Genomic DNA, 26,315 nt, shown 5'->3' with positions numbered 1-26,315 from the left:
CCGAAGACACAGTCAACAAACGTGCAGAATGAACGGCACTTGGGGGCCAGCTGCAGAAGGATAAGACAGGGGAGGCTCCTAAGGACAACACAGACATCTTTTCTTTTCTTTTTTTGTTAAGGATTTTATTTGTCAGATGGAGAGAGAAAACACAAGCAGGTGGAGCGGCAGGCAGAGGGGAAGCAGACTCCCCGCTGAGCAGGGAGCCCGATGGGGGCTCGATCCCAGGACCCCGGGATCATGACCTGAGCCGAAGGCAGACGCCCAACTGACTGAGCCACCCAGGCGCCCCAGGACAACACAGACGTCTTGAATGCCTGGTCAGGGAGGCTGCGGTCACAGGGACACGAATGGCGTTTAGGGTCAGCAGGTGCAAGGTCTGTGTGAAGGGGTCTGGTGGCGGGGGGGAGGGCAGAGGACATTCCAAGTCGGCCGAGAGCGGGTGGTCAGACCCGGGGCCGTGGACGTGAGGGGGAGGCAGCCCCCAGGGGGGCGCCGTCTGTGCCGCCTGCCTCTTTCTTCCTGGGGCAGCAGCCTCGCTCCCAGCACCTCTCCACAGAGGCAGGCTGGTTTGTACCAGCTTACAACTCCAGCCTTCCCGATTTCACACTTTCCTTCTAACTGGTAGAAAAGCCAAGGATTTTTTTCCTCCCCTCTGGCATCTGTGAACAGGGACAAGGCCCCCACAGGGGCCCTGCACGCCCACCTCCTTGCTCCGAGTGCTGCCAGCACCTTCCGGATGCCCAGCGCTCGGAGCAAACATGGGCTCGCCCTGAGCCCCAGGACACTCCAGGAAAGGGACAGGGAGCAGGAAGGGGGAAGCGCGTTCACCGTAGACACATAACCACACTACGGGCGGTGTGCATAGATCTTTATTTTACTCTTTAATTTATACCCCGCTTAAACAAACAAAACTCTGAGACTAAACTGCGACATCCGCCTGAGGTTCTCCCCACTACAGCAGCCGGCAGAGAACGCTGGAGAACACCTGTGGGAGGGCTCAGCTTTGTGTCGGCCGCGCCGCTGCCCTGCGACAGCTCTTTCCTGCGACCGCCACCCGCGAAGGGCTCGCTCGGGCCATGCACCTCGGGGGCACCTCCAGACTGAGCAGGAGCAGCCTGAGCTGTGTCTGCTGCCCTGCACGACCAGGACGAGTCACCGCAGCCGGCAGGGAACAGGGCACAGACGGAAACCGGCCTCGGTGAAGTCAGCTGCGTGGGGACACACGGGAGAGGCACCCGGCGTTCTCAGACGCGTGATCTGACTTTTCAGGTGCTCTCCCTCCTTCTGGTGGCCTGAAAGCTGGCCGGCCCCCAACGGTGGGAATTTCCTTGTACGAAGCTTGAGGGGGCACTGGGCTGGGGCAGTCTGAGGGAGACCCTCACAGCAACACCCCCCAAGGTTCAGATGGTGGGATTTCAGTTCTGACTGGGAAGGAAGGAAGAGACCGGGAAATGGTCCAGGGCAGAAGAGGGACGGGACCTGCCCGGACCGACCCACACCAAGCCCAGAGAGAGGGCCACGTGGCAATGACCGCATGCCCCAGGCACCCTCCCCCAAGAGCTGTCAGGTTAGAAGAGCTCATCTCCAGGGTCCAAAACCTCCCCCTTCCTCCCACAGACACCGTGCCCCAGCCGGCGCTGGTACAGGCAGGCGGGCCAGGCTGCACACCGTCACGGGGAGCAGCTACAGGAAAGCAGAAAGCAGCCCTGCTCGCCCTCACAGGTTTTTTTCAGACAGAAGCTCTGGAGCTGCGTGTGAGGAGCTCACCCGTCACTTCTCCTTCTCATTCCGTTTACTCTTCCTCTGGCTGGTCAGCTCATCCAGCTTCTTACCCAGCCTCCTCTGGAGCTGGGCCCTCTTGGCTGGGTCCAGGGACCTGTCCTTGGTCCCACTGCCGGCGTAGAGGACTCCTTCCCGGCTGATTCTCTGCCGGGCGTGGGCACGAGCCCTCTCCCCACAGCCATGGATCTGGGGGGACACAGCAGTCAGTGCCGAGCCAAACGGGGACAAAGGCCCTGCAATGCTGCCCATCGCAGAGCTCGGGGACCATGAAGCCCCAGCACGAGGTCTTGGAGGGGCTCCCTACTCCTCCTGCAGCCGGACCCGGTCCTCACCAGCAGGCTGCCGGGGTGGGGGGCACGAGGGCGCAACCACACCCCTGCCCTCAGCTCAGCCCGAACCGTCCTCCGCGCACATGGTGGTGCAGGGCCAGATCCCCACACCCTCCCTGACGGGGGGTGACGTGCACACACCCAGGGCCCCCGGCAGCGGCGTCTGAACATCAACACGTTGGCGACGTGCCCTGCAGCCACGCTGCCCTTCCGTGAGCACGCGGCCCAAGTACAACCACTGTCCCCTCTGGGCCAAAAGCTGCGCTCTTCAATCTGCCCCCGACGCTAGGCCTGTGGTGGGAGCTCCGCAACGAGCCCGACCCGATGAAGTGCCCCCCGTGTTTCCAGGTAGCTCTCACGTAACTCCTTCCGTTTTTGAAAGGACAGGAAGAAAGACGGAAGGAAACCCTCCGAGCCTGCCCAGTGCCCGGCACTACAACCAGTGTGTGTCCCGGGTTCTGTCTAGAAAGCCCGTGCTAACCCGCCGCACAGACCAAGGGTGTTCCCTTGGGAACTGCCAGGTGGGACCCAGTTTGGACCTCACTCATCGGCGCCCCCAGCCCTGTGCGCAGCTCACCGAGACCCCTGCGGCCGGCCACCCGCGCAGTGCCTGTCCTCCCCACACGGGGTGTCCTCACCCTCGCCCCTTCTGGGCGGCCCCAGGCCCACAGGCTGCCTGCCACAGCTCTCCCAGAGACAGCCGGGTGGCGCCAACCTCTCCACATGGCCCAGGATTCCACACCCAGTGTCCCCCACTCCTCGCCGCACCCAGGTCAGGGGGCTCGGACTGAGGCACACTGCTCACTGCACGTGTGGGGAGAGCGGCTCGGGCTGAGGCTGAGTTCGTTTGCCCATGTCGCAAGAGGGGCAGGTGACAGGGCTGGTGCTTGCGGCCCAGTCCCCGCCGCCCAGCCCTTGCCATTTCTGCAGAGCCTCAGCCCACAGAACGTCTCTGAGCAGGGGACTTGTGGCCCTGCCCTCTCGTCAGACGGGACACGGTGCTGGTGCTCCCCGCGGCACTTCCGGCCACATGGGGAACATGTGCTCCCAGGGGCCGGGAGCTGCTCCTGCAGCGGGAGCCGCCCAGGGTGTGGCACCTCCCTCCGCCCCGCACCAGGGACCCACAGGCCGCGCCGGTAACGCCAGCTGCTCGCCCAAACCTCGCACCTGACGACGTCTAAACGTCCTAGATAAACAGCGTTCCAGAACACCACACGCTTTGTCAACGGGCACGAATACAAACTGTGCACACACGGGCGTGTGTCAGGAGGGGAAAGTGTGTGCACGCGTGCAAGGGGGAGGGAGAGGAGCCCCTGCCCGGGAGGAGGCCCCTCTAGGCTAAGAGGTGGCAGAGCTCCCTTTGGCAAGCAGCCCCACCCGCTGACCCAGAGTGGGCACGACCAGCAGCCCCGTGCAGCTCGTCCAGGACGGCGACACCCCAGGGACCACACGCCCTCCCCACACCTGCCCCTCCCGCCCTCCTCCGAGAGCCCCACTGCCACGTCCCATCGGCCCAAACCAGAAACCCACGGGCCCCTCCGGGTCCTCCTTCCCCTCTCCATCATGACCCACAACCCGTTCAGGGCCCAAGCCCGCCGCTCCGCGCTCTTCACGACCCACCCCAGGACCTCCCAGCCTCGCCCTGAGCCGTCCCTGCGCTGCAGGCAGGGCCCCGGCAACATGGTGGTGCTGAACCCCCAGGGCTCGACTGCTCAGGGCGCAGGCTTCCCAGCCTCCACGCCATCACCCTGCCTCCTGCTCTGCTCCCAGCTGCACGAAGGCACCCCCCCCGGGGCCTTCACACATGCCCTCCCCAGCCCAGCCCCCACCCCCGCCGCCAGCTCAGCACTGGGTCCTCCCTCACCATGGTCAGCACGTGGCACCAGACGTGGCCTCATGCCCAGGTCCCACAGGTCCTCGCCCCCTTGGGGCAGAGATGAAGCCTGCTCTGGCCCCCAGCTCCCCATGCCTGGCAGAGGAGATTCCCATCCAAATGGGCTCAAGAAATGAACGAAAATGGGCACCCAGCCCATTTCAGACCGCAGGCCAGAGGCCCCACCTCCCACCTCCCCTAGGCTAATCACTGACGGACCCCAAAGACACTGGAACAAAATGCTCTCTGCCCAGAATTCCCACCAACTTGGTTGCAACCTGGCAAGTATGACGTTTTACTTCCTCACACCCGGATGCATTCAAAACAAAGCAGGGGTCTGTGTCCGTCCGGAATGCCCAGTGCTCGCGGCCAGGCACCACTGGTGTGAGGAGCAATCTGCCCAGAGCCCTGCAGACACCGCCCCCCACCGCCGTCTGAACCCCGGGAGGGGCCGCCGTACCTCGGGCAGGTGGTGGCTGAGGCAGAAGCGGCGGCCGCAGTGCAGACAGAGCTGGCCCACGGTCACGACGCTGGCCGTGCACTTAGCGAGGCTGCACGTGTTATCAGCCTTGATGGCGGCCGCGACCAGGGCCTCGAAGTCCTCCTCACCAGGCAGATCTACAGCCGCGTGTCCTAGCGGAAGAAAAGGGCCACTCAAACAGGGAAGAGCACAGACGCCGGACTCACGGCTGCCCCACCGAGCTGCCGCGCCCAGCTTCCCGATTTCAGTTCGCAGTGAACAGGCAGATGACCCTCAGTCATGCTCGGTGTCTGTCCAGCCTAGAGCGGCCCTCCTTCAGCGAGCTAATAACCGGTCCCTGCCGGGAGGTGTGGGCCGCATGCGGACCTCCTAGAAGGGGCTGGCGGTGCATGGAAAGTGCCCCTGAAGAGCCCATCCTCTTTCATCAACAGAACATCTAAACACGACGATGTTCCTTACGACGTTAACCGTACCGGGGAAACGACAGCGTATTTGGACGAACCACGGCGTATTCGCAGATCACAATGTTAGGGGACCTCAGCGCTCCTGACCAGGTATGTAGAAATCTTTCGAAGTTATCAGAAAATGCTCACAGGCGGAAGAAAAACACGAGATCACGTATAAGTGCAGTTCTGTGAAACACACATGTGTACCCCAAACACCTGTGCGTGGACGCGCGGGGAACACCGGGAAGGCATCCGCCAGGCGGCTGTCGCCAACGACCTGGGGCACGGGCACAGACAAGACGTGCCGGCGTGCGTTTTCCCTGAGTTAATTCTTCACACTCGGCATGCCGCAGAGCCAGGCACCCGGGCCAGGATGGTGGGCCATGGTGGGGACCCAGGGGCAACCGTGAGCTCAGCCCCACTGGCCTGCAGGCGCCTCAGTTGGCCACGGCCACGCCGGTCCCTCCATGCAGGTGCGACTCTGCACGGTCCCCTGCAAATGGGGAGGTGCCCCTAGCCCGCCCCCCAGACGGGCTGCAGAGCTGCTAGGCTCTGCTGCACTCACATGGGCCCCGAGGCAGGGGAGGGACAGACGTGCTGAGGCCCAGGAGCGGTACCAGGAGGCTCGCACAAGGCCTGCCAAGGTGCTCGCTGCTCGCCGGCGTCTTCAGGAAACAGGACGCAGGGACCAGGCACAGTGTTCAGGCCCCAACCCAGAAATGAGACCTCACAGAGTCCTGACCACTTATCCCACAGCACCTGTGGTTCCCCCAACCCTCCTGAGTGGCAGGCAGCCCTTGAGGCATCCAGTGGTACCCTTCCCTGAGGGGCCTCCAGCCATGGCCCCAGGAGCCTGCTCAGACTGGCTCTGCTTCCCAAGGGCGGGGACCTCGGCAGAGTCTGGGGACCAACTGGACAGGTCATGTTCGGAGCCTGAGGGGCAAGATGAGTTCTGAAGGTAGCTGCTTGAATAAACACTTCAAAACCGAGCGATGCTACCATCGCCTAAACAGGGCGAAGTCTCCCCAGGACCCTCTGTCCTCAAGTGAACACACCACACACCCCCAGAAGGCAGGCCAGGTCCTCCCGTCAGTGTCCCAGCACCTGCCCTTCACGGTACTAACCTCCTCTCGGTGTGGTTTAGAAAGGCACGTGACATTTCTTCCCTCTGCCTCTACATCCGCCCTGGAGAGCAGGGGTGATCTTACTCCCCAGCACAAAGCTGGGCACGTGGGAGCTACTCACTAAACCCCACATAATGAATCAGCTACAGCCTCAGGGCCCTGAAGCTGCTTTCTAAGACCAGGAGTCATGCCCGCGCAGCTTTGCTCACAGGAACTCAACGAGAGAAAGAGGACGCGCCTGGCTGTGTGGTCCTCCTCGGAGAGCAACGACAGCTGGAGTAAGAGGTTACCCAGAGGCCTCCAGAAAATCCAGGTCTTCAAGCTCAGTGCCCGTGGATGCTCAATCACAGTGCGGGACGGGGGGCAGAGCAGAGAGCCCCACGGAGCACACGAGCGCGCAGCCGCTGCCGCCAGGATGGGAGCCGGGACGTGGGCCAGCCGACCTGCGAGCCCACTCGGGTCCCAGCGGAACACGGATGAAGCCCAGCACGGAGGTCTGCGATTGCCCGCAGGCTCCTGTCCACTGTCCTCGTCTCCTCTTCCAGGCTCTTCCCCTGCAGTAAGTGCACCCCAAGGGCCTTCTACCTGCCAGGCCCTGCCTGAGGACCTGGGGACGCCAAGGTCACCGTGACCAATCACTGCCCTCAAGGAGCTCACACCAAACCAAGGCGCAAGATGCAGAATCAGGGCAGTAGCACCAAGAAGCCCTGAACCTTTTTGAGGGTGACAAGCGGGCTTCAGGTGGGGCAAACACCCCAGTTAAGGGGACACCAGGCCTGTATTCCCACTAGATGAACCCCCTTACCTTTTGCTTCTTTCTTCTTCTTCTTCTCTGGTAACGTGCGCGGCCCGGAGCGCGAGGCCTGCTGCCCGTCCTTGGCCGGCCCCTCCTTGGCTGGCCGCTCCTGCCTGCTCTTCTCCCTCTGCAGCCTTTCCAGGTGCAGGGCCTTCAGATTCAGGGGGTCCTGACTGCTCTGCTCCCCAAGAGGGGGCTTGCTCTGTGTGGGGCTGGGGGCCGTGGGCCTGACAGGGGCTTGGCTGCCGGCCCCTGCTGGAGGCTGTAGGGCTGGCGGGGCGGGCGGGGCTCTCTTGCTTATGGTGATGAACCTCTTCTTCCCTTCCCCGGTGCTGTCATGCCTCAGCCCATGCTCTTCGGCTATCTGGTGGATCCACATCCTGTCGTGGGAGTTCAGGGAAGCAGGAAACTCCAACTGAGTTTTCTCACTCGCCACAAACTCGGCGATCTTGGCCCTGAAGTGTTCTGCACGGTCTCCGCTCCCTGCTCCCTCTGGGCTGCCTCCGTTGAGCCTGGGCTGAGAAGGGACCTCAGGGCCCGAGGGCTTCCCACCCGGCCTCCTCCGCTCCAGCCCCTCAGCTGCTCTGGCCTCCTGGGCCCCCTCCCGCGGCCGGCCCCCAGGAGGCTTCCTGGCCAACGCCGCAGAGCCGTGGGGCTTCGCGCCAGCTCGGCCGTGGCCCTGGGAACTCTCATGGGAGTAGTTTTCAGGGATGATGTCGTCAAGATACTCAAAGGCCGTGCGCACTTCCCCGTGCTCCGTGAAGTGATCCACCAGGGTCTTCAAGAAGGTGTGCTTGCTAACGGTGTGAGAATCACACACGACCGCCACGTGGCGCCGCGCGCGGGTGACAGCAACATTGATCCGCCGGTCCTCGGCAAGGAAGCCCACTTCGCCTAGGAATGAGCCAGGGGTGAGTGGCAGAGCGGACCCAAGACTGAGGAATGGAAAACGGACTCTTGCACCCGAGCAGTGAGGATCACCAAGGGGATCACCAAACAGCCCTCCTCCACCGGCCACCAGCCCGCCCCCACACCGCCGCCCGCGCAGGCGTCCTACAGTCCGCCCAGGGCCTCCCAATCCGCCTCCACCACACGTGGCCGGCACATGGCAGCTACCAAACCACTGCTCATCTCCAAGTACGACCTCCTCCCTCAGCCCAGCCCAGAGAGTAACCGCAGCCGGCAGCGGGGAAAGCGTGAGGGACGCTGCAGTACCCTAGCTCCCTGCCACCCCCTCCCAACTCTCTCATCCGTCCTCAGCCTCCCACTGAAGGCGCCTTACAAAGCCCAGACAAGCTGCTTCTGGGTACACCACCAAAAGGAGCGGCCACACACCGGAGCAGTATAAAAGCCAGGCCCTGAGGCTAACTGCACCTTGAGGCCAAAAACCAAGCTCTGTGCTTCAGGGGCCTCCCCGGCCTGGGCAGGGTGTCCAGGCGGTCCCCGAGGGCGCGGCCGCACGCCCGTGCTGTCGACCTCTCGCTCTGTCCCCTCTGCCAGGAGCACCGGGCCCCACCCTGCAGCAGCCCAGGGACCACTCCTGCCCCCTGCGGCACTGGCCCCGAGCGGGCTCCGTCAGGGCCCCACTGCCCCCCACTCCCTGCCCGCTCTCTCGCCTGCCTCCAGCCCGACGGCGAGTTCACAGAGGCCGCACTCGCACCGCCCGGCACAGCCCCTAGCAGAACCGCAGTCTGCCCTCTGTGCCGCCCCAGAGGACTCTGCTGAGCCCCACGTACCTTTCCTATTGGATCTGACGAAGGACAGGACCACAGCCTCCTTCTCTCGGCCTTGGAAGCCATCGACGGACTTAATTTCAAGCTCGGGGTGCCTGTGGGCAAGGCTCTGCCTGAGCAGGTCCACCTGGAACACCAAGTAAGGCCGGTCCTCAGCTCAGCTCAGGCCAGGGCAGCCTTGACACTCTGCCCTTGGACTCAGCAGAGGGCCTCACACCGCAGAACAGCCACGACCACCGCCTGACAGCTCAGTGAACACACAAAGCAGCACCTCAACAGGTCAGACGTGGCCCCACAGCCCAGCACTGACATCATGTCGTTTCTTCTGGCTCGTGACAAGCCACCTGCCTCGGACGCCCCTTTGGGTGATGGCTGTGAACCAGGAAGGGGTGGCAGCCGATCCACAGACCTCATGATACTTTGCTGCAGCTGCATTTTCCCACCAAGAAAGACAGGCTTTACCGATAAGCACGTAGGCACCGAGAGAGAAAACGCGAGAAACCCCGAAAAGAAAGGAGCAGGTGATGGTTGCTCCCGCTGGCCCAGCCTCCACCCCTCCTCCAGGTAACAGGTAGCACCCCGATCTTCCTTCAAGAAACTGCCCATCCCACGCTCAGCCCAGGAAGCAGAGCCGGCCCTCCTGCCCAGAGATGGGCAAGGACCCTGCTCTGGCCACAGCAACCAGCTCAGAGATGGGGACTTGAGCCAGACTCGTAAGACCAAAGCTGAGACCCTGTGGGAGATGCCGTGAAGGGACCAGCGGTCCCCAGGGCAGCCCTGTAAGGATGGCGCCAGCCCAAAACAGCCAGGGCCACCCGGCAGCTGTCCAGAAAACGAAGCCAAGCGGGGAAGCTGGCTGACATCAGGATGGGGCAGGGGTGTGGCACAGCAAGTACAAGGGACGGACGGACAGAGACACTTGCTGATGTCATGTGAGCCCCGGATCCAGTCGTGAAGTGGTCGATTCCACCTGGAGTTTACAGTCACAGAGACACTAAGTGGCATTTGTGGGTGACTGCGCCCCGGCACACAAAGTGGCCCCTCGCACCTGGAGGTTGTATGGCGTAATGATGGCGATGTCACTCGCTTGGACACCAGCGTCCACCAGAGCCTGGATGTGCAGACTGACGAGACGCACCTCACCTGGAGGGCAGCAAGCAGGCTGTGAGTCCAGGTCACCCCGCGCTGACCCCCGTCATTCATGCTAGCTCCTCAGCCCTCCGCCCGATTCCACAAGCACCTCTTACACCGTGCCTGGGGTAATGCCCTGAGCCGCAGGGTTGCAGATCTAGACAACGAAGACACAGGCCACGCAGCTGAGCCTCAGTTTACCTCCACAGTGCTGAGTGTGCGGCCCAGCAGGCTGGTACCGTGGGTGAGCAAGGATCTCACCGAAGGCTGAGCAGGCAGAGCTGGGCCACCTCACGCTCCCAGGCCTACTCCTCCCCCCGAACCAGTGCTGCCCGCTGAGAAGGGCGCTGCAAGTGCTCCCGTCTGGCTCGAACCCCCCAGCTCATCGGGGACGGGCTCCCACCTCCCCTCTTCTCCCCCCTCGCTCAGCTCCTCCAAGGTGGGCAACTGCAGACACTCTGGTTTCTACGAAGAGGAGCTCAGGGTCTGTGTAAGCAAGGAAGCTGGCCCCGTCCAAGCAAGCTCACCAGGGTTCCCCTTAGACTGGTCGTCCTCCTCTTCCAGTTCAAACAGCCCGCAGCCGGCCGTGTCCACAAGCAGCAGGGGGATGCCGGTCTCCTCCGTGGCAGCCACTCCTGGGAGGTCCCTGCACACAGAGGAAGACTGAACTCGTGAGGCCAGGGCAATAAAGCGGAGCTAAGGTCCTAACCACAGAACTCACGTCTCCTGTCACCCCCTTGGGCATGGGCTCTTCCCACGGGAGAACGGGCTGCTCCACTGGGAATACGAGGGGCGTGAAGAACATCAGACACTGGGCACCCCAAGTGCAAGAGCAAGGCCCCTCTCCCCCCCTGAAAACCAGCCTCAGAGGTGACTTGGACTCTACATCTCTCCTGAACATGGTTCGGGTGACCCGAGGGACTCAGGGCAGGCCAGGCAGGGCAGAACCGAGTCACTCACCGCAGCAGGTGCCCGGCCACGGAAGGGTGGGCCGTGAGCTGCCCATGGTACAGGGCGTCCGAGGCCCAGCGCATGATGGCCTCGTGCATGCGGTACTGCACCGTCAGCGTCCGCACCACGCACGCGCCACGCTCCTGCACCAGCCGCTCCATCAGGCTCAGCGACAGCCCCGCCAGGGCAGCCCTATGCCAGGACAGCAACCAGAAAGTGGAGCCTGAGTCCCCGAGGCAGGCCTGAGACCAGGGCCCAGGAAAGCAGCACTCAAGCCTCAGAACCCCATCCCCCACCAAGTTCTGACCTAAAATTAAGGGTGTGGTCACCCCAGAGAAGCCCGTGTCCTCATCCTGGAACCTGCGAACATGCGACCTGACCTGTGTGTGTGAAGTTAAGCCGGGCCGATGCGATCACAGGGGTCCTTCTAAGAGGGAGGCAGGAGGGTCAGGGTCGGGGGAGAAGACATGACCAGACGGAGGGTCGAAGACGCCGCCTGCTGGCTCACAGAGGGAGGTGGGGCCCAGGGGAAGGAGTGAGGCGCCTCCAGAAGCTGGAAAAGGCTAAGAAATGAACCCTCCCCTGGAGCTTCCCTGCCAACACCCTGACTTTAGCCCACGGAGACAGAGTTTGGACTTCCGACTTCCAAAACCGCAGACAATTAATCTATGCCGTTTAAGTTTGTTCCAGTAGCAACAGCAAACCATCACAGATCAATTCCTTAAACTCCAACATACTTCAGCCGCAAGTAACCCGCTGCTAATCGTAACTGCAGCTAACGTTCGCTCAGTCTTCACACCTTACGCCTACTGACTCGCTGAATCCTCACAAAGCCTTAGGAGGTCGTGTTGTGCTTCCCACTTCCCCAGGGGGAGAGTGAGACACAGGGGGGGGCGTGACCAGCCCCAGGCCACACAGCCAGTGAGCTGCCGAGCCTGGCACTCCTCTTCCCCAGGAAGGCACACCACCTCCCGCCGAGTCGGTGACACTAAAACCGAGGGAAAGTTCCTAATCGTACTTCAGGGGCCCTCGCTCTGTAAGCTCCTAAGACCTCGTGGTCAACCTCTTCCGACACGGACACCTACCGAAAACAACTCACACCAAAGACACGAGCGAAGCAGCTGCCGGCCCCAGTCCCTACTGCGCGCAGAGAGCTAGCCCTCCTAGCCGGCACATGTCCCCAAGCAGGGGAGGGGGCGTCCCTGCCCCGAGGGTACAGATCCAAACGCTCTCCACACGAAGGTCTGTGGAGGACAAAGCTCTCTTTCAAGTGCCCCTGGCACCCCGGAACAAGTCGCTGAATAGCACCCACGGAGCTCCTGTCCGGAGGCGTGGATCCACGCCGACTCCCACCCTGGGGGGCAGTTCTCCCACCAGGACAAACTTCCCAAACGTAGCCCCCCATTTCCCCCTGGACTGCACCCGCTCTGAGGAACCGGATTCTCTGAGGGATCCTGACCTAATGCCCCTCCGCCTGGGGGCCCCACTCCCCTCTGGCGGGGTTCCACCCGACAAGCGCTGGCGTGTCTCCACTTCCGGCCGTCAGAGAACACCAAGGGAGCGTTCCGAGGTCCACTGGGACCTGTCCACACTCACAGCCAAGGAGAGGACCGTCTCAGGCGGCAGCGGAACGAGAAGACAGCCACCTGCGCGGGAAGGCCTGCCCTGCCTCAGGGATGGTGGGCGGCCCCAGGCGAACGGACACAAGGCCAGCCCTGGCCCCAGCTGCATGTGACTCACATCCTAGTTGAGACGGCCAGGGAACAGACAGACACCTGACACGCACCACTGCGAGGGAGGGGGAGGGATGCGTGCTCAGAAATACTGAGAAGCGCTGAGACAGGGCGGTCACGGGGGGCCACGAAGGGGGCTCACCTGAGAGAGTACTGAATGGAGGACGGCAAGGCCACCCTGTGTCCGGGAAGGAGCTGTCCGGACGGGGACAGCAAGGGCAGAGGAGGCCAGTGTGGCCGGAGCAGTGGATGAGGGGAGCAGCAGGAATGAGGTGAGGAGGGGGCTGGGGGCGGCCGCGCTCGCTCACAACACTAGGGACCGCCGCTGCATCTACAGCATGTAGGATCGGAGCCTACAGGGTCGCTCCTTGTGGCCTAGGTGGCAGGATGTGCCTAGAGGTCAGGACTCTAAAGACTCCACACCAGGCCGGAAGCTGATCGACCCAGAAGCCAGTCGGCCCGCCCGCAGAAGCAACTGTCTCTCGGACCCCACCCGGCGGGAACGGGCACATCGACCTGCTGGCCTCGCCAGGGAAACTCCATTCAACTGGCCCAGACTGGGCACGGTGCCAGGTGCTGAGACTACAGAGATGGGCATGGCGGCTACAACCCCCGAGCTCGGGCACACGCGGCCTGACCCACCTGACACCTAAACCAGCGCATGCAATAAAACAGGCAGGAAACGCGCAGAAGAGGGCACGTCAGGGCTTCTTGGCTGCCACGCCCCAGGTCGGACTGAAGGGGTGGCGGGAGAGGGCGGAGAAGGGCACCGCGGGCAGGGCTCTTACTTGTGGGAGACCGTGGTGGGGGGCAGCTGCTTGTGATCTCCAGCCAGGATGCACTTCCTGGCCTTCAGCAGGGGGATCCAGCAGCTGGCTTCCAGGGCCTGGGCGCACTCGTCGATGACCACCACGTCGAAGTGGCCGTCGGGCAGCAGCTTCAGAGGGCCGTCGGAAGAAGCACCTGGTGAAATCGGAACCGTAAGCCTTCACGGAAGGTGCTAGCCGCGTCCTAGAGGCTGCGACCACACCGAAAGAGACACCAACAGGCCAGTCGGTTCAGAATCCAGTCTGGCATTAAGACTGTGTAAGAACTATGCATCTTGGAATAAACACTCAGGAAGAACATTAAAAACCTCTTGTTCCAGCCCACCTGTGTTTCAGTGTAGGGCAGTGTGCTCCTAGGCAAGGGCCACCCCAACATCCCGATCACCAGAATCAATCACCCTTTGGGGCTGGGACCAAGGCCTTGGAAGGGTATCTGATTTCTAAATATTATTTCCGTACCACTTTCTGAATCTAGAGCTTAATTAATTCCCCCGTAAGATGTTCTCTTGGACGCACACAACAATTAACCGAGCACCAATCTGGGGAGGAGGGGAAGAGCCCCCGTGTACTTGACAACACAAAACCACGGCCCCAGCTCCTTCTTGGGACAGCCGTGCCATGGCAAAAGCTCACATGTGAGCAAGACCCGGGCCCCACGCCAACCCTCATAACCAGCAGTGGGCCGGGGCAGGCCACCCACCCCGAGCCTGTTCCTCATCTACAAACGTGGGCACCACCTGAACCTCACAGGGCCGTTACGATGACCAAATCCTAATACGGTACATACGTACTAACACAGACAAAGTACGAAGATGCCTGCCACAGGAAGGGAGGTTTTAACAAATGACTTTGAGACTCAGACCTGTGTCTTGATGAACCCCCTGAGGGATGGGGTTTGCAAGGATGGCTGGAGAAGCTGCTGGAGGAGGCAGAACTTGGCGGGTTCAGAGTATGGATGCAACCTCACGGTATAAAGAGAAGCACGTCCAGGAGACCCATCCTAGCTCCCCATCCAACAGGACAGGAGGACTTAAGAGGCCACAAGCTGACCTTGCCGAGTTGGGGGGGAGGCTGCATTGTGATTTCCAGCAAGCACCACATTTAAAGATTTGATCAGGTGGAGAAGGACCTCTGGAAACCCTCTTCCTCCACGAGAGCAACAAGAACACCGGCAGCATTGTCGGAATCAACTTTCTCAGAACTCTAGTAATTAGCTAAAGGCTTGTAGCAACCCAGGGAGTGTTTGTTTTAAAACACGTGGCTCTCCGGGCGCCTGGGTGGCTGAGTCGGTTAAGCGTCTGCCTTCAGCTCCGGTCATGATCTCAGAGTCCTGGGATCGAGTCCCACATCAGGCTCTCCACTCAGCAAGGGAGTCTGCTTCTCCCTCTCCTTCTGTGCTCTCTCGCTCTCAAATAAATAAAACCTTATAATAATTTCAAAAAACCAACAACAAAAAAAAAGGGGCTCAATCTGGGCCAGAACACAGAGCTCTGCAGTGTTCCTACAGGAAAGGCCCCGCCTGCGGCCCCGGTTCTGTGGGAGCCTTGAAACCAACGGCCGGCAATCATGGGAAAAACCCGCAGCGAGGAGGCAGAACTCCCTTGAAGCCCCATTCCCAGAGAAATGCCATGACTGGGGCTGTCTGCCAGCTCCCCGGAAGATCCCACTCTCAGGACTGTATTTCTCCTGACGTGGAGCTCACCCGATGCAGACAGCCCTTCCCCCAGGCGTTTGCCCAAAACCATCAGAGTCTCTGAAGCAACTCGTAACAGCTGGAGTGAGCAAGAGGTAACCTGCAAACTTCCAAGGAAGAGTCGGGGAGCGAGATGTCCATGGGGGCTTGGGAAAGCTCCAGCCTGTCCCCGGGGACCCGGTGGGCCACACACACTTGCCAGGCTGTGTGCATGCACGTGCAAGACTCGAGGAGGCCGCAAGCGCTCGCGGACGGCTCACCCCGGGCTCCGCAACAACAGGAAGTGAGACCTGAGAGCTGTACAAAGTGCGCCCCAACACACACACAGAGCCCCCTCGGCCAAGCCCGGCAGATGTGCTGCTTCCGGAGCAGGACGCACTCTGTGGGCTCCTTCCTGCCCCCTAAGCTGGCAGGCTTCAGAGGCCGCCCGGGGCGACGATACAGGCCTTTCCGAATCAGCTCAGCAAAGTCACTGAACAAGAGAACAGAACAGCAAGCTCCGGGGAGGGAGGAGAACCCGATTTCCAAATCCCTGATCCAGGAATGAAACCAGTGATGTTGTTACGGATGCCACAGATAGTTTTTACAGTCAGGGGAGGATATGAACAACTTTAGACCTGTGCGTGCAATGAGTTAGATTAAATGAACAAATTCTTTGAAGACAGCAGCTCGCTCAAGAAGAGGAAACCTGAATATCCCTGTATTAGGTATCAGTGAAACAAACGGAGTTTGTTGTTGAAAACCTCCTCACAAGGAAAAGTCCCTGGTGGATCCTACCCACTATTGCCGGACAACTCTACACAAGCCCCCCGCCCCCCCCCCCCCCCAACTGCAGCAGGGAGAGCACCTCCCGGCCCCTCCGGGGGACCACAGCGGGCACGGACCCGCTCCCCTCACCTGTGTTTGTCGCCAGCACCACGGCTGCTGACAGGAGGCTCTCCAGCATCGCAGCCTCTTCCCTCTCCTTCAGCTCCTTCCTCAACAGCTTGATTTCACTCCAAACACTACTCTTCTCTCTCTTATCCTGGGTCTGCCTGTTCTTCGCCTGTGAAGAAAAGCCAAGAACACATAAATACGTGCACACAGCTCTGCACCAACTTAGCTCTTTCGTGCTCTTTCAGTGCTTCTGCTTATAACCAGCTGGTCCACTTCACGAAGTCTCTCGAGAGGCACTAACGTGTCCAAAACCTGTCTCGAAGGAGCAACAGATCCACACAGGTAAGCAAGCTCCTGGCACCCCTGCGGCCTTCCAGCGAGCATCACCCGCGCAGGGAGAGGCAGGGGGGCAGAGTCAGGCCCTTGACGCGAGCAGCGGATTGAACTGTAACTCAGACGAAACCAGAAATTGGACCCCACCCTACCCTGCAGTCACCGCACGTGCTCTGGGCAAGAAGGAGCACCTGCCATCCCAGGATTTGGGTTCTAGCTGCTTCCAGATGAGAGGCTACACTTCAGCTGTTAGTCCACACTTGACAAGAGAGTAACAAATTTTCTTCAACCTATAAAGTGCTTACCTAAGGCCTTTCTGTAATACTAAAAAAGACACCCTTCCTGGGGCGCCTGGGTGGCTCAGTCGTTAAGCACCTGCCTTCAGCTCAGGTCATGATCCCAGGGTCCTGGGATCGAGCCCCGCATCGGGCTCCCTGCTCCACGGGAAGCCTGCTTCTCCCTCTCCCACTCCCCCTGCTTGTGTTCCCTCTCTCGCTGTGTCTGTCAAATAAATAAATAAAATTAAAAAAGAAAAAAAAAAAAAAAGACACCCTTCCTAACTGTGATTTCTCCTTTGGAGGATGGAGTGTGGCAGGGTTGACCGGAAGGGTCTTCCTGCGCCTCCCTTACGGAGAAGAAGACCCTGAAAAGCACTGAGTCAACGGGAACAAGAAGTGGAGTCATCCACACTTGCGGTGGAGGGAACACCATCCGTGTGCACTCCTACACCCCCTCTACCCTCGAATGACATGCCTCATCCTGTCCCCACCTCTGCTGGGCCCACACTGGCATCTGGAGTGCCAGCCCGCTACTCCACGCCCACAGGAAGGCTGACTCGCGGCCCCCGCCCTGTGGGGCCAGGACACGGAGGGGCACCACCGTGAGGCCGTGAGGCCAGCTGACAGCGAACAAACGGGAAGTGTCAATCAGAGAACCACCGAGCTCCAAAGTACCAAACTGCAAGATAAAACACCTCTCCAATCTCCAAGTAACCCATCACCGCTGCCTCTCTCCCACAGGGGAGTGTAAAACGGACCAAAAATTGGGACGAGTTTTTGACTTTTTATTTTCTTGCCAACATTACCTAGCCAACGTGACCAGATCTAGGGGACACTTAGAGAGATGTCTTCTTTAAGATGATCCCTCACCTACTCACGAAACTACTTTGAAAGCAGTCGAGTCCCTATTACATGCTGAGTACAAGTTTGTATCAAAAGTAGTCCTTTTTTTCTTAATAAAACTGGGAGAGACCTTTTTTTTAATGGGCAGTCCTGATATCTGAAATTCTTTATTTTTTTAAGTAGGCTCCGTGCCCAGTGTGGAGCCCAATGTGGGGCTTAAACCCACAACTCTGAGATCAAAACCTGAGCTGATCAAGAGTCAGATGCTTAACAGACTGAGCCTCCCCGATGCCTGAAATTCTTAAAAGAACTGACAGAGATCAAAGAAAAGCGAGAGGAACACAGACAGAAGTGACTCCAAGGAAAGACTGCGGATCAGAAACCACGCAGAGCGGTCACTGGTAGGAGCTACGTACAAAGGCCTGATCGATGTCCTTCCTGATGTCCGCGACAATCTGGGCGCTGTCACTCCGCGCTAACACCGCGTCGAGGGAATGCTGCTGAATGGACTCCAGCAGGCGGGCAGGGTGCCCGAGGCGCAGGACTCTCCGCTTACACCGAGCCAGACGCTCTACCAGATTGTCCACGGCCACGTTAGAGGGAGCACAGCACAGAACCTGCGGAAGCAAAGCTCACATTCGGTGACTTCTTTAGTTAACCACTTCAGTTCACACTAAAACAAAGGGAAAACCTTGAGGATAAAGAAAAGAGGACGGAGTGTGCACAAGTGGTCATGTCCGAGCGCAAACCTACAGCTGGAGGAAGGCTGGGCGCAGCCTAGAGGACGCGCATTACCGCAGACTCTACGGGAGCTTGGGTCTTAAGAACTCCTAGTCACCAAAGCACCAAAAATGTTAAATAACTTGCAACTGGGGAAAAAAAGGACCCGAAGATTAAAGCGTGCCCTGAAATTATCAGGACTGGAGCATCCAGCTCATCACCAGTGAAATCACTTTATCACCTGACAAAGTGGAACAAGGGAAAATCTTTCTGATGGGCTCAATCTTGCTCCTAAAACTATTTTCTGTAGTGATTTCAATCAGGAGAGAAAAACCCGAAGCCCCACCATCAGAAGCAGGTGACAGCTGCAGGGGCAGCGGGGCGGACAGCCCCCCCACATGAGCCTCAGAAGCAGGCGCCATGGCCGTCCCTCCCCACATCCTGAGGGCCTGAGCGGGAACAGGGCTGTGTTCTTTCTCGCCGTTTATGCAAAGAGAAGGCATCCAATCAAACCCCCAGACCTGCTTCCCGCCAGTGAGTCATCACTTAATCAAGTTTTCAAATGCTTACACCAAGTCACTCGTTTGTGGGAAACTACTGGACAGTTTCGTGACCAAGCGACAGATCTCCCTTCAGCTCGAAGCAGCGGTTCTGCCCGCAGAGGAGTGGGAGGCTCGGAGCAAGAGCCCTGGAGAGCGAGTCTGCCTGAGTTCAAACCCTGGCCCTGCTACCCACTGCTCCTGACTGGGGCTCTGCCCTTAGCTCCATGTCCTCTGGAAACAGGGGGCACCGGCAGCCCCCAGCACCCAGGGTTTCTGTGAGGATTACCTGAGTGATGCATGGAGAGCACTCAGAAGGATAACTGTTTCGTAAAAAGCACCCGGTAAAATGCTGACCATTATTATTCTAATTCTTACTGTGATCTGACATTCAGAAACAAAGATTTTCTGAAATTTTTCCACATGCTCAGAATCCATGGTGACTCATGTTGACACAGATGGGAATAAAAGACCCTTTCTCAGCCATTAAAAATGTAAGTGAACAGTAACATACAACACTCCGCGTCTCAGAAGATCGGTCACCTGTGCACAGCACACGGGCAGGAGTGTTCCTGACCAGGCTGAGACCCAGCCGAACGCCTGCGAGCCCGGCACGGGGAGCTCATGCGTGTTGACGGGGCCCACCTTTAAGCCCTGCCTCACAGCCTGCAGAATGATCTCGACCACGGTGGTGGTCTTCCCAGTGCCAGGAGGCCCATGGATGATGGCAAGCTCTTTCTGCGACAGCGCGAAGGAGACCGCTTCCTTCTGGGAGGCATCCAGGGAAGTGTTACAGAACGGCGGCGGCTCTGCGGGAGAGGCGACAGGGTTAGGCTCCCGCTCGGTGCCCCCAGTGCTTCCTCCCAGCAGGGGGCACTGACCGAGGGAAGTGCCGCCCACGGGGCTCCGGGACCTCCCTGGGAGCCAGCCAGCCGACACAGAATCAACCTGCCTGGGCTTCCAGCGGTTCCTCCCGGGACAGGAAGTGGCAGAGTACGGGCCACAGGCCCAGTGCAGCCGGCTGCCTGTTCCGTGAGCCCGGTCTCCCCGGGACCCAGCCACGCCCGCTCACGGACGCGCTCTGGCTGCTACAGCAGCCCATGAAGCCCAAAATATTTACGATCCATCTCCTTCTTTAAAAAGTTTGCCAACTCATGCTCCACGATAACAGACCTTTCTCAAGTAAATGTTTCTCGGAATCTATTTATTTCTACTAGGGGCACCTGGGTGGCTCAGCCGGTTAGGCGTCCGACTCTTGATTTCGGCTCAGGTCATGATCTCAGGGTCGTGAGATCGACGAGCCCGCTGTCGGGCTCCACACTCGGCGGGGAGTCTGCTTAGGGTTCTCTCTCCCCCGCCGCCCCTCCCCTCCACGTGCACTCATTCTCTCACTCTCTCAAAAAATAAAAAATAAAAATTAAGTTACTTATTTCTACCATGTTGCCCCTTTATAAGTGCCCATAAAATGACAAAAACAAACGACAAAAAGGAATTAGGAGCAAATTTGGGAATCCTGTTTGTGAACACGGAATCTTCCATGATGAAGACCAGTTATCTGCCTCCTGTGCTCTGTGCTCCATGTCCAGCTCTGCAGGGCGCCTGTGCGAGGAGACGCCCGACCCGTGAGTGAGCAGAACGCCCGGGCACAGCGCCCTGAGCTGGCCTGGCCAGACTGACACAAAGCTGAAAAGCAGCAGCAGACCACCTGACCCAAAGCCCCAGCGCACCCCGCTCTCCGCACCGCATCCCTTTTCCTTAGCTACCCACCTAACCACAATTTACCGAGCTCCCTAAAAACACAGTAAATAAATTTCTAATTCAGTGTCCGCATAGTAGCCTCTCGATAAATATTTGGCAGAAAAAAACACTGAAATGTGAGTGCGTGCAGAACCTGGAGGTACCACCCAGCAGCCCTGTGTTTAAAGCTAACACAACTTTGGGTGGTTGGCACAGGCCCGACATCACGTGGGCACAGGTAGCAGGAGAGACTGAAGGTTCACTGAGGCCGTGCTGGGAAAGTGGCAAAGTCAGATTGTGGAGGATTGGCAAATCACGGCAGCTGCTTGCGGAGACAACATGCTCCCCTCAAAACGGGTTCTTCAAGACCATAGAGGGATAGGAGAAAGCGCAAAGACAAGGAAGGGGTGCGTGTGTGCACACGTAATGTCTGTATGTGAAAGACACGGTGTTCTACGTGGAAAAGACTAGAACACACACAAATACTAGGGAGGCTAACTCCAGATGGCAGGTTCCCAAGTGCTCTGTTTCCCTTGCTAACGCTCTTCTTTATTTCCAAATATTCTACAATTAACACACATTATATTACTCTTCTCATCAGAAATAAGCGATCTTCAATTTGAAGGATGCCAAGAAACAATCAAATGTGTTTAGAATTAGGACTTGAAAGTTTTTTTTTGTTTTGGGGTTTTTTTTTTAGATTTTACTTATTTATTTGACAGAGAGAGAGAGAGAGAGACAGCGAGACAGGGAACAGAAGCAGGGGGAGTGGGAGAGGGAGAAGCAGGTTCCCCGGTGAGCAAGGACCCCCCATGTGGGACTCGATCCCAGGACCCTGGGATCATGACCTGAGCTGAAGACAGCCACTTAACAGAATGAGCCACTCAGGTGTCCCAAATTAGGACTTTTCAAACAAACACGAAAACACTATTAAGCAGATTGTGCTCAGCCATCCTATTTCCACACATCACTGAGCTAGAACATCCTTACATCTTAAAAGAACATAGATACATTTGAGAGATGTAAAGTTGTAAAGTCAACAGAACGAGCTGCTTCCTTGCACTGAGTACGCGAGAGTCCAGTCCATGTGAGTCACTCAAAGAAATATATAAAATATATAAAAGACACGAAAAGAGATGCCTTCTAACTGCACGTCCTCGAACTCTCGCTCAAACACCCTAGGCCCTGCTGTTCTCAGTGTTTCCACAGTGACTTCAATCAGAAAAGAAAACACAAAGGTTCTTACGTATCTCACTTGCAGGACTGGGGGTTGATCCACCAAAGAGGACCTCTATGAGTGAGAACGCGGGGCCAGAATGGTACTTCTTTAGGGTGATCAGAGCCCTGCCAAGGGAAAAAACGAGAATTAGGAGTTTGGTGAAAACCAGACATTGATTCCCTGCCCAAACCCCTGCCCAGTGTGGCCACCTGCAGCCGCCGTCTCCCATGAGCGGCCCCCCAGTGACTCCACACTCATTGCAACTGCTCTCTTCTGCCCAGCAGGACAAGCGATCGGGGTGAGTGAGTGGTGCTTGAGGAAGAAGAGCAAGTGATTCCCAGTCACACCCTTACTTTTTCAGTCGCTTGTAAGTGACATCATTGGCAAGTTTTAACAGTCTGTAGGCCTGCTCCCGGTCCAAGCTCAGCTGGAAGTCATGGGACTCGTCAAAGGCCACCGTGACCGATCTCTGCGTGATCCGGGTCAGGATCCCCGTGGCCAGCTGACTCCCTTCGTCATACAGACCCACTATATCGCCTGGAGAAACAAAGATTCAAGCTACACAAACACTGTGCAGAGTTAAGCTGTGAATTATTTTATATAATAAATTCCAGCATATTTCAAATATCCTATCTCTATTGCTCTCTTTAGGAATGAAACCAGTAGCGGTAAAAGTTTTTTAACCAATACCTGAATTAATATGAAAATTGACTTGAGATCAACGAACCGTTTAAGGCAAACCTGCCAGTCGATAAAACATTTAAAGTGCCTACTCACTCTGTGCCAGGCACTGCTCTAAGCAATGGGCTGACTAAAAACAAGACACAGACGTCTGCACTAAAGGTTTTCAGGAAAGACGAAGCCCAGGAGGAGATGGAGAGGGACAAGGGCATCATTTTAGAAACAGTGTATGGCGAAGGCTCCTCTCAGTGGTGACAGGTAAGCAAGACGGGCCCTGAACGAAGTGGGGGCCACAAGCACATCTAGGAGAGAACATTCCAGGCAGAACGGGAACATGAGTGAAAGAGGGAGAGAGGTCATTTGCTGCCCACTCAGCACAGATCTCCCCACTTTCCATGGCAATTGTTGGGTGATTCACTCATCCACTAGGTGACCCTGACACCAGGGAAGGAGCACGCAACCTACGCCTGAACCAGTCACTGCGTCCCACGTCCCCGGCCACAGTGACTGTTCAGGGATGAACACAGGACCAAATCTGCCCCTGAGATGCAGTGAGACTTTTGCTTGGCACCTGGGAAAAGGCCCTCCGTCTGTCCAGCTGGACCAGAAACCTGAGGGCATGTCGGGGCCAGAACTGCTATCAGGTGTTGCCTGAGGAGGAAGCCAACCCAGAAGACGGCAAAGCCAGGAAATGGAGAGAAGTTAACTCCAAGCGACCTCCCATGAGCCCTGAAGCCAATCTTCTAGTATCACAATCAATGTAGTCCTTCTTGCCCAAGCTCCTTCCCCAACTTTATAGAGACAAGCAGCAGACGGCAACAACGCTCCTGGGGCAGGGTCTGGTTCTGTGTGCAGGGCCTGCTGTGGGGCTGAGCACAGAGGACCCCATGCCTACTGGGACCTCCCCACCAGCGCCCTGCATAGAACTGACGTTTCTAAGCTGAGCCTTAAAACTGCTCTGCAGAAGAAAAAGTAACAAGCTCACCTCAATCTGATCAACAGTTGCAGCGACACATCAGATTTTCCACAGAAATGCCGCTTCCTGACTTCCTGTTTATGAACCCGTCATCAATCTCTGGGGTCACACCCCACGATGCTGGCTAACTGAATATACTACTGAATAGATTTTTACTTTTGGTTTTCAGGGTTTACGACCCCCCCCCCACGGACATTCGACCCCAGCGGCGAAGCGGAAAGATGCCACTCTAACGCCCCCAGCCCCCATCTACAGAGGGCAGGCGGCGATGAGCTCTAGCTCACTCCACAAGAACATGTGAGACCTGACTCCAACCAGCGGCCCTTCATTCCCTCTGTCTCCAAATCCAGCCCAACAACTGTGGGCAAGAGTTTGGGAAATCAGAATAGGAAACCAAAACCAGTCACCACCAAAACAAGGCAGAGACTCTCTAGAGCAAGTACAGCACAGCCATGCTGCTGTCTCCAGGTCTGAGGGCTACACCAGACACCCCGGTGGGTGGCTCGGCGGCCTCTTCTCTCCAGCAGGGCTGGCACGAGTGTACCCCAAGCGTGCTGGGCACGAGAAGCTGGGGGAAGACAGAACCATGCACACCGCACCACGGCGGTCCAAGGCGAATACGAGGACAGTCACATGTAGTTTTACCCTTTCTAGGAGCCGTGATAAAAAAAATTTAATGGGCTCCTGGGTGGCTCAGTCGGTTAAGCATCTGCCTTCGGCTCAGATCATGATCCCAGGGTTCTGGGATCGGGCCGTGTTGGGCTCCCTGCTCAGCGGAGAGCCTGCTTCTCCCTCTACCCTTCCCCCCTGCTCATGGTCCCTCTCTTTCTGTCAAATAAATAAAATCTTAAAAAGAAAAAATTTTTTTAAACAAACAAGTAAATTGATCTTAATAACAACATATTTTAACCCAAAACATGACAGATACTATTTCAACATGTATGAGATTTCAAAAAAAAATGACTCTGGAGATAGTTTAAATTTTTTTGTACTGGAGCTTCAGAATCTGGTGCGTCCTGCGCACAGGTCAAGAGCTCCGGGACCACCTGTGGCTGGTGGCTGCCAGGCTGAACACGCAGACCTAGGCTACCAAAAGGCCACGTAAGTGGTGAATTTCTAATTAAGGGTTCTTCACTGCCACACTTTATTCTCCAACTAGCCACGTGCAAGCCGGTCTTCACGAGAGTAAAAGTCACAGTTTGGAGACCAGAGGTATGCAACACATGCCGAAGTCGCAAACGCACAGACCCGAAGTAAAGCTGTTGCTGGGAAGCACCGCGGCAGACGCACATCTCCTGGGCTCAAAGGTGACCAGCAGCCGCCCATACAGCCCAGTCCGCTGGCTGGACACCTGCAGCTTCAGCAAACACACGCCTCGGCTCTGCAGTTCTTTCGGAGAGATGTTTTCCTGCCAAGACCTGGAAGACACCCAACACTGAGTGTTCAATATTTACGCTTTACCAGCTTTTACTTCCACCCATACAGGACGAATGTAAAAGGGAGAGAAAAGCAGACAAAGATCTGTGCACGGGCACTAAATAAAACCCGAAAGGGCTCCTCCACATCTGCCCTGGCGTCCTGCCGCTCCCCCACCCCTCCTGCAGGTAGAGCTGGTCTCTTTACCAGCTCTGCTCGCACTCTGCGCCCTGGTTCTCCCGGGTCACTAAGTCCGTCGGTGCCCCCACCAACCGCTCGCCATCTGTACCTGCATGAATCCACTCTGCCTCTCGTCCTCACCACCATAACCCTAGTTCAAGCCACACCCCTCATCGTCTGGACCAGACAGAGCTTCCTGCCTCCTAACTGCCTGACCTCGGGGGCTTGCCCTGACCAGCTGCAAGCGGGAGCACCCACGAAATCCACCCTATCCACTCCCCTTTGAAACTTAAAGGAAAACCTCACTAAAGTGGAGTGGGGAGGCCAGAAGGGGGAGCTGCACCATCCCCTGTCAGTTACAGACCCTGACAGGACAGAATCCTCAATCAAGCAACAGGGAATGATGCACATCGCATACCCTACAAGAAATCCACCACCCCTCCAACTCATCCAGTGAGCAACGGTCATCACCCTGAACTCCTGCCTTTCTGTAATGGACTTCCATTCAAAACAATCCCTCCCACGCCCTCCTTCTCCGTAAAATAAAGGTCCTCTCCTTCATTTGTTGCTCTAACCTAGAGTTTGTGCCACAGGTTTCTTGGCCGGAATTTCAATTCTCTGCCATTATGAATAAACCCATCTTGCTAGTAAAATAACTGGCCATTTTATTTTTAAGGTTAACACCCACCCCCCCACACCCCCCTGCACTTAACTGCTCAGAGAACCATCCTCTGCGCACAGAATACAACGCAAGCTCACCCACAAGGCCCTCCTCAATCTGAGAGCTGCCTGCCTCTCCGTGGGTGCTCACTCTGCTCTGGTACTGAGCTGAGCGCCTGGCAGCAGACCATCTCGTGCTCACCCCAAACCTGTGAAGTGGGAAGTGGCGAGGTGGCTAAAGGTCAGAAATGTAACCTGCAAAGTCCCACAGCCATACCTGGAGCTGGGGTTCTACCCAGGTCGATACGACTGCAAAAGCCCTTAATCTTCTAATCAAAAGCCTCTCACACAAACCCATCCACGTTTGCAGTGCAGTGAATCAGACTGCCTAGCCTCCAACCCGACTCCACCTGTGTCACCTTGGGCAAGTTACTGAACTGCTCGGTGTCACGGCCTTCTCACGCACAGAATCAGAAGAACGCTGAGGGTTAAAGAAACGAACATACAGAGAGAGCATCTACAGAACTCTCTAAGTGTTCGCGGTCACTGTTTCGGCTAAATGAATATTCACGTCCAGGGAGCAAGCAGGGCTCTCTCTAGTGCCCATCTCCCCACACCTCATCCAGGAAGGCTCCTCCACCCACCTCACTCATTTCTGAGCTTGGCACCACCTGTCCCTGAAGCCAGCCTTAGCCTCGCACTCCCCAGGAGGAGCTGGTCTTCCTCCACACTTGCTCGGCCCTTTCTGAGAGCCCGCGCTCGCGCGGACACACACAGCGTGAGTGCACCTAGCTGAATGGCACCATTTACAAGGACCCAGGCCCACCCCCTGCCCAGACCCAGACCCCTGCCCAGGTCCCCTGCCCAGGTCTCTTGCCCAGGCCCACCCCCCTGCCCTGATCCCCTGTCCACCTCTCTGCCCCCGCCCAGGTCCACTGCTGCCCAGGCCCACCTC

The 26,315-nt window shown here is 57.8% G+C and overlaps 1 protein-coding gene across 3 annotated transcripts in view; it reads right to left on the bottom strand.

Annotated features, from left to right (window-relative positions):
- Positions 1–837: 837 nt before the first annotated feature.
- Positions 838–26,315, bottom strand: part of IGHMBP2 (immunoglobulin mu DNA binding protein 2) — a 26,046-nt gene continuing 568 nt past the window's right edge. The window contains exons 2-16 of one of the 3 annotated variants that reach the window (XM_032414538.1): positions 24,353–24,522; positions 21,801–21,984; positions 21,475–21,572; positions 19,137–19,300; positions 17,649–17,849; positions 15,800–15,947; positions 13,171–13,345; positions 10,659–10,841; positions 10,226–10,344; positions 9,616–9,710; positions 8,571–8,694; positions 6,844–7,728; positions 4,448–4,620; positions 1,771–1,971; positions 838–1,428 (exon numbers count right to left, since the gene is read on the bottom strand). In XM_032414538.1, coding sequence (XP_032270429.1) covers positions 1,774–1,971; positions 4,448–4,620; positions 6,844–7,728; positions 8,571–8,694; positions 9,616–9,710; positions 10,226–10,344; positions 10,659–10,841; positions 13,171–13,345; positions 15,800–15,947; positions 17,649–17,849; positions 19,137–19,300; positions 21,475–21,572; positions 21,801–21,984; positions 24,353–24,522 — 2,917 coding nt within the window. In that variant the 3' untranslated portion in view covers positions 838–1,428; positions 1,771–1,773. Of the gene's footprint in view, positions 1,972–4,447; positions 4,621–6,843; positions 7,729–8,570; positions 8,695–9,615; positions 9,711–10,225; positions 10,345–10,658; positions 10,842–13,170; positions 13,346–15,799; positions 15,948–17,648; positions 17,850–19,136; positions 19,301–21,474; positions 21,573–21,800; positions 21,985–24,352; positions 24,523–26,315 lie in introns of all 3 variants that reach the window. The other 2 variants (XM_032414539.1, XM_032414537.1) reach the window with 2 other exon arrangements.

The sequence above is a fragment of the Phoca vitulina genome, unplaced genomic scaffold (assembly GCF_004348235.1).
Source record: "Phoca vitulina isolate PV1807 unplaced genomic scaffold, GSC_HSeal_1.0 scaffold16, whole genome shotgun sequence".
Classification (NCBI taxonomy): Eukaryota; Metazoa; Chordata; class Mammalia; order Carnivora; family Phocidae; genus Phoca; species Phoca vitulina.
The sequence above is the reverse complement of the archived record's forward strand: the minus strand, read 5'-3'. Positions and strand labels throughout refer to the sequence as shown.